Source organism: Zootoca vivipara, chromosome 6 (genome assembly GCF_963506605.1).
Source record: "Zootoca vivipara chromosome 6, rZooViv1.1, whole genome shotgun sequence".
Classification (NCBI taxonomy): domain Eukaryota; kingdom Metazoa; phylum Chordata; class Lepidosauria; order Squamata; family Lacertidae; genus Zootoca; species Zootoca vivipara.
This window is the reverse complement of record NC_083281.1, coordinates 79,971,065-79,978,971: the sequence shown is the minus strand read 5'-3', so window position 1 is coordinate 79,978,971 and position 7,907 is coordinate 79,971,065. Positions and strand designations below refer to the sequence as shown.

The window sequence follows — 7,907 nt, the reverse complement described above, 5'->3', positions numbered from 1 at the left end:
AGGCATCATTTTGTCACCCAGGCACCTTAATGCCTCTCTTCACCTGCAGTCGATCGCCCTGACGCCGGAGCAGATCACAGAGTACAAGGGCATCTTTGAGATGTTCGACGAAGAGGGGAACGGCTTGGTGAAAACGGATGAGCTGGAGAGGCTCATGAGCCTGATTGGCATCAACCCCACCAAGAGAGAGCTGGCAACGATGGCAAAGGATGTGGACAAAGACAGTAAGGATACCCCGCCTGGCCTGGCTTTTCAGAAAGAATTCTGGCCCCCAAACTGAATAGTGCTGCAATTAAAGGAAGCGCTGTGGGAAGAGAGAGAGTTTGTGTTTATCAATCTATCTGGGAAGCTCAGGGGTAGAGCATCTGCTCTGCATGCCAAAGGACCCCCAAGTACAATTCCTAGGGCAGGGAGAGACAACCCTGCTGTGCTGCCAGTCAGCATCAACAATGGTGAGCTTAATGAACCAATGGCCTGACACAGCATAAGGGAGCTCCGTATTATCTTGCTATATATATAAAAATGTAAAACGTTGTCACACTCTGCAGTTTGCATAGCTGCCGACAGGCAACCACTCCAACTGCACATTGAGGAATGGGCAGGCTGGCCCAGCCAAGTTGTTTAACAGAGGGGGAGAGCCACTCTGAAACACCTCCCACTTCTGGTAAACACACTTGTGGTGAGGTTTAAAGGAGGCGGGGAAGGTGCTTCACACAGCGGCTTAGCGGACTACTCTGTGAAGCACCTCCTCCTCCTTTAAAAGGGGGTGGAGCTTGGTGTCAGCTATGGGGGGGAAACAGGTGAGGGTATGGTGCAAAGTGGGGGTGGGAGTTGGTCAGGTGTGGGGGTAAGGCAAAGAGCTCGGCAAGTGGAGCAAACAGGGGCAATAGCATCTCTCTCTCTGTGTGTGTGTCTCTCTCTGTGTGTGTTACACATACATTCTATTTTTCTCTTCCCCTGTCCACACACATTAGTTTGCAATTTCCAACCATTCCTCTCAGTAAAAGGCGCCTATTTAGAGTGGTAACCTCAAGGCAGGACTGTGTGGCAGACCAGGTAGAGGGAGGAGGCAGCCAGGTACACTTGCCCCGGACCTTGGAGGGCTAAGCCAACCAGAGCCCCCCCATTAGAGGCTTACTGGTCTTACACTGTCATGCCAAGATCAAGACTCCTCCCCCAGGCCTCAGACAAGCTCTGCACAGGCCTGGTACAAATGCCTGTGGCCCTACGCGAAAAGGATAAGCAGAAAGCATCCCAAAGTGCAGCGAAGTCTAAAATGTCCAGAGTCTAAAATCACCAGTGGGGCTTACTTTTATATAAGCACAGCAAATGTAAAATCTGCATCTACTGTTTTGCATCCACTGCCTCTGGTCCTGACCACCACTGACGTGTGTCCCTCAAACAGCTGTCCAGAATGTTTTCGACCCTTGGGTTGAAAAAGAACTGGCTTATAGGAATGCATTAATGGATTCCAGAAGTCCTTCCTTCCTTTTCTTCCCCTAGACAAAGGCAGCTTCAACTGTGATGGGTTCCTAGTTTTGATGGGGATTTACCACGAAAAGTCAAAAAACCAGGATGAAGAGCTAAGAGCAGCTTTCAAGGTCTTTGATCAGGAGCACAAAGGCTACATTGACTGGAACACCTTGAAGTAAGTGAGCAGAAGACAGGGCAAGGGAGGGCAGGCGTTGCCAAGTCTCTCGTCCAAGTTTGCTACTCACATCCACACCATTTAAAGCACATGGCTTTGGCCCAGAGAATCCTGGGGATTATAGTTTAAGGGTGCTGGGAGTTGTAGCTCTGTGAAGGCCACCCAGTATTCATCCTGGCCAGGAGCAATCCAATTCCGCTCATCCAAGATGACATCTGTGATGGTTGTCATGTTGGCGGCCATCACTGCCTCTTGTGGGAGTGAGTTCCATGGATTAAATATGCGCTGCATGAATCGAACGGATCTATAGCTCTTTGTGAGTGAAGGTAAAGCAGAACCTCCATGTTTAGAGGCAGCATACCAGATAGTGCACAACCACGCCTTACCGTGGCCTCTTCCCTTTAGGTACGTGCTGACGAATGCCGGGGAGCCGCTGAACGAAGAGGAAGCAGAACTCATGATGAAAGAAGCTGACAAAGACGGGGATGGGACCATTGACTATGAAGGTATCAGAAATGCATGGGGAGTTTGAAGGGAGGAACATCTCTTAGGTACAGTCAGCCATATGGAATCATTCATAGAATCATAGAACTGTAGAGTTGGAAGGGACCCTGAGGATCATCTAGCCCAACCCCCCTGCAACACAGGAATCTGCAGCTGTCCCACATGGGGATCAAACCTGCAACCTTTGTGTTATCAGCACCATGCTCTAACCAACTGAGCCACATCAGCACCCCTATCTTTCTGTTCAAAACACACACAGCATTAATGAAATAAGTACACACAATCTCTCCTGCCAACCTAGCAGTTCGAAAGCACATCAAAGTGCAAGTAGCTAAATAGGTACCGCTACAGCAGGAAGGTAAACGGCATTTCTGTGTGCTGCTCTGGTTCGCCAGAAGTGGCTTTGTCATGCTAGCCACATGACCTGGAAGCTGTACGCCGGCTCCCTCGGCCAATAATGTGAGATGAGCACCGCAACCCCAGAGTCAGTCACGACTGGACCTAATGGTCAGGGGTCCCTTTACCTTTACCCACAATCTAACAATTGGCAAGACTTCCACAGTTCTGCCTCCTCCTCCTCCTAAATCTCTTATCACCAATACAACATGGTCTTACTTGATCTGGGCTTTGGGGATTGCATTTTTATTTTTCTCTTTAAAATTTTTGGAGTTTCAAGGAACATTCCATAGCCCCTCCGTAGCCGAGTCAATGGTTCAAGACCGCTCAACCTTAATCCAGTAAACCCACAGCTCTTACACATTTTGTGTGCACACACTGTGCAATACTGTACATGTGTACTCAGAAGTAATGCCCATTGAGTTCAACGAGACATAAAGCAACAGCAACCCCCCCCCCGTCCACTGCACCCCTTGGTCTGTAGAGTTCACAGAGTACAACAGGTATTTGGCTACACCCTCTGAGATACCACCATCTGACTCTACTGTCGCCGCCATTATTTTGCACGTATCCTGAACTCAATTTCCTAACCAATTTCCTAGTAGGATGTTACAGGTAGGTAGCTGTGTTGGTCTGACGTAGTCGAATCAAAATTCCTTCCAGCAGCACCTTAAAGACCAACTAACTTTTTTTTTTGTATGAGCTTTTGTGTGCATGCACACTTCTTCATTTTTTATTTTGTTTTCCTAGTAGGATGTTTGACTTGAAACACAGATAAACCTAGGAAGCACGATTGCAGTTCTGCAGACCTTCCAGCAGATAGCAGTATAGTGCACCATTCTGACATTAGTCTATATCCATATTTGATAAATTGCAGCTTGTGCCACTTTTCCTTCTCTTAAAGCTAGTCCCTTAATTTGCTTTCACAAAATACATGGCAAGGAGCTAAAGACCGTTCTTGCATTGCAGGAGGGCTTGCGGTGGTTGCTGCCCAATCGTTTGATCCCACAGGTTGTGGTATAGTGGTTAAAGTGTTGGAATAGGACCTGGGGGCATAGCTGCCAAGTTTTCCCTTTTCTCGTGAGGAAGCCTATTCAGCATAAGGGAAAATCCCTTAAAAAAAGGGATAACTTGGCAGCTATGCCTGGGGGGAGACCAGGGTTCAAAACCCCATTTGGGTGATCTTGGGGCCAGTCACTGCCTCTCAGCCTAACCTGCCTCACAGCATTGTTGTGAGGATTAAATGAGGGCTGGGGCTGGGGGGTGGGGGTGGGAAACCATGTATGCAACCTTGAGCTCCTTGGAAGGAAAGGTAGGAAATAAATGCAATAAATAAATTGAAAACAATGCTTGGATTACTACAGAAACATGGTTGTGGTTTTGGGTGGTGCAGACAGCGGCGTAGAGATGGTATTATCTAGCAGGAGGTTCCTTAGACATTTCCCCCCCAAAGACCAACTGAGCATGTTGCCCACCCCCAAGATCATGTATGGACAAGAATGTCTGGCTCGGATGCACTCCCCAACCAAGGATGTCCCTGTACATGTTTGTTTCAGAGCAGCAAACGGAGGGGTGCTCTTTCTGCCTCTGTAAGACCCATCCAGGCGAAGGATACAGCTTGCCTGCACCCTGACCACAAGGAAAGTCTCATTAATATGACCAAAATCTCTCTGGCTTTGACTCCAGAGACTTGGGGTTCTCAGGGCCCATCCTTAGGGTCTGACACCCTTCAATCTCTGGGCCATTCATTCAGGACTGGCCCTGTCAAACATGCAGCCCCCTACAAGGTAATGTGTCCCCTCCCCCGGCTGAAAAAATGTTCCCCACTCCAGGCGTAGTGTGAGGCAGTGACTATTTCCACATTGCCAAAGGAGAAGGAATACATTAACTCCCAAAGAGGAAGAGGACATATATTTGAATAAGATACGCATATGTAGAGATGCACACTTTGCAGGAACTACTACTGTATGCACAATGCATCTCACCGTAGCAGGGGAAATTGTGACTGGGTCCTCCATGGGTGATGTGTCAGTGGCTGAAGCTGGCTCCATTAACCCACACCTGGCTGCCGTTTCTGGATTTCTATGCTGTAGAGAAAAAAGCAAACTATTGTCACGTACTGGTTGGAAACGGAGGAATGGGGGGAGGCACCAGCTGAGGAACACCCCGCCTCCCACAAGGGAAGACAGCTGAGAGCCTGGGGAGTGGTGGTTGGACCATGATGAGAGGTCAGAGGGAAAGGGGGAATAAGACCAAGAAGAGTAGGTATTGGGAGCTGAAGAGGTAACAGAGCTTAGTGAGCGGGGAGAGTCTATAGCAGAGAGGAGACCAGAATAGGAGGCAAAAGCTGAAGCAAGGAAGTGGTAGGAGGGAGGCCAAGAGGCAGAAATGAGTCAGGCTGGTGCAGAGTCATGGGTGTCTCCCCCTCCTGCTGCGACAAACTCCCCTCCCCTAGAAGAGGTATGAAAAGGGCAGAGGAAAGGTTGGTTGCACCCAGGCACAATCTCTGATTGCTTGGAAAAAGCCCTGGAGAGGAGATGACTTGGACAGCTGCAAGAAGGTGGGGACGTTCACACTTATCAACTGGTTTTCATGGAGTAAGACCACCAGGAATGAGCTACTCTGCTCATTAAGTCTAACACACAACCAAGTCTGCAGAGATGGTGTTTTTGCTAATAAATAGTTAAATCTGATTTTAAACTGTGTGATTACATACCAGCATGCTCCTGTGACAACTATTGATTAGCAATTCAGGCAGGGTCCTTGAAGGTAGGTTGCAGTCTGAGCACCTGGAACTAGGAGGCAGAAGGAAGGGCTCACTAACAAGCCAGAGGGAAGTCAGAAGGTCTGCAAGGCTTACATCTCTCTTAGGTTGCTGACTGGCCCCTTCAGTGTCACCTGCTTTCCCAGGCCACATGGACCATGCACTGTTGGAGCAAACTTGCAGCAGGCCCCATTCACACCATACATTCAAAGCACTGTAAGTAGCCATTGCTTCTCCCAAAGAATTCTGGGAGTTGTCATTTGTTAAGGGTGCCGAGAGCCATTAAAACACCCCTCTTTCCCTCACAGAGTCAAGTGCAGGCATAGGCAATAGGCAAACTTGGCTCGTCAGATGTTTTGGAACTACAACTCCCATGATCCCTAGCTAACAGGCTACAACTCCCATGATCCCTAGCTAACAGGGCCAGTGGTCAGGGATCATGGGAGTTGTAGTTCCAAAACATCTGGAGAGCCAAGGTTGCCTATGTGCCTGGTCAAGTGCTTTAGCAATCAATCCCTCTTCCCAGGGAATTCTGGGAATTGTAACTGTGAGGGGGGATAGAACTTGTCTCCTAACAATTTTCAGCACCCTTAACAAATGACAGCTCCCAAAAAATTTGGGGGGAAGCCATGGCTGTTTAAAGTGAGCATGGCCAAACTCTGGGAGCTAAGGGCCTGACCGGCAGGACTCTACACAACACCCAGGCCTACCTCAAACAGGGCAGAACAATGGCTGGCTGGTGCTGATGGTCAGGCCTACCAGCTCAGGCCTCCATGTGAAAAGAATGGATGGTACCTATCGAGTGCAATCCTAAGCATGCTTGCTAATAAGTGGCTTGGGCTCAGATTACCAGAAAGATGGTATCTCCCTTTATGAACCTGCTCACGTGCTAAGATTCTCAGGCGAGCACCCTGTCTTGGTCCCATTAACATCAGAGGCACAGTTGGTGGTGACATGACAGAGTGACCCTTTTCTGTGGCTGCTCCCAGACTGTGGGGTTCTCTCCTCCCAGCTACCTGTCCACCAGCAGGCTGAAGACCTATTCAGGCAGGCCTTTGAAAAGGTGCAGATGATGTTGACCAATGGACCAACCATTGGGACTACATTTATATCCCAACTTTATCTCCCAAGGAGCTCAAGGTTCTCCTCCTCCCCATTTCATTCTCACCACAACCCTGTAAGGTAGGTTAAGAGATTTACCCAACGTCACCCAGTGAGTTTCATGGCCAAGTGGGGATTTGAAACCTGGTATCCTACAGGTCATAGCTTGGGAGAAGTGTGCTATAAATACATTGCATGAAATAAACAAACAAGCCCCACTGAGCTCAGCAGTACTTCTCTTGTATGTGCGTTTGAAAATACACCAGAAAGTTAAGAAATGGGCAGGGGGAGGAAGAAAAACAATCAATTCTACCTTCTTCCTATAAATATCTATGTTTGTTTTCCCCCTTCTAGAGTTTGTGGCGATGATGACCGGCGAATCATTTAAATTGACCCAATAAGGCCAACTGGAAAAATTAATTCTTGATGTCAGAGTCCCCACCTCTCTCTCCACCCAAGTGACTTTCCTGCTTACAATGTAAATAGGCAAAAGAGGAAAGCCTCATGATGTCTGTAGGTAAAATAAAAAAAAATTGGTGTACAGATCTCCACATCCCTACAGCAAGAAGTTTGCAAGCAAAGAGTGGTGAGGGAAAGCCAGTCCCAGCGTGTATCTACATGACAGGGTTAAAACAGGTTTAAAAGTTTAATTCGGTCGTTCTGCAAAAAGAGCCAGGCTAAGCCACTTTAGCAGAGGATTCTCCTTCAGCTACGGTTCCCAGAATTCTTCAGAGAAAACCCTGGAACTCCAACAGGCATCCACACCATACAAAGTTAGCATAGCTCAGGCATCCCCAAACTTCGGCCCTCCAGATGTTTTGGACTACAATTCCCATCATCCCTGACCACTGGTCCTGTTAGCTATGGATCATGGGAGTTGTAGGCCAAAACATCTGGAGGGCCGAAGTTTGGGGATGCCTGGCATAGCTCTAAGGCTGTGTACACACAATACTTTTAAAGCACATTATTTTCCCCAAAGAATCCTGAGAGCTGTAGTTTGTTAACCGTGCTGGGACTTGTAGTTATGTGAGGGGTAAACTACAGTTCTCAGGAATCCTCATGGGAAATAATGTGCCTTCAATCTGCCAGAAATACATGGTGTGTGCCCAGCTCAAGTTAAATCGCCTTGGGCAATTGAGGGCTGGAAACTGGACAGATTACCCTTGTTTAAAATTCATATTAATAAAATTTCAATGAAACCAGTTTCCATTTTCTCTCCCCCCCCCAAGTGTGGCTTTTTGGGTAGAATCAGTGAAAGAAATGCAGGCCTGTAAGGCCAAGAGCAGGGACCCAGGTGGCGCTGTGGGTTAAACCACAGAGTCTAGGGCTTGCTGATCAGAAGGTCGGCGGTTTGAATCCCTGCAACGGGGTGAGCTCCCGTTGCTTGGTCCCAGCTCCTGCCCACCTAGCAGTTCGAAAGCACATCAAAGTGCAAGTAGATAAATAGGGATCGCTCCGGTGAGAAGGTAAACGGCGTTTCCGTGCGCTGCTGTG

The 7,907-nt window shown here is 48.3% G+C and overlaps 1 protein-coding gene across 1 annotated transcript; it reads left to right on the top strand.

Moving 5' to 3' along the window:
• The first annotated feature begins 64 nt into the window (after nt 1–64).
• CALML6 (calmodulin like 6) lies at nt 65–6,861 on the top strand. Its single transcript, XM_035119630.2, has 4 exons — nt 65–224; nt 1,504–1,648; nt 2,054–2,154; nt 6,768–6,861. Exons 1-4 carry the CDS (start codon nt 101–103, stop codon nt 6,812–6,814), a joined length of 417 nt encoding a protein of 138 aa, XP_034975521.1. The 5' UTR covers nt 65–100; the 3' UTR covers nt 6,815–6,861.
• Nucleotides 6,862–7,907: the final 1,046 nt, after the last annotated feature.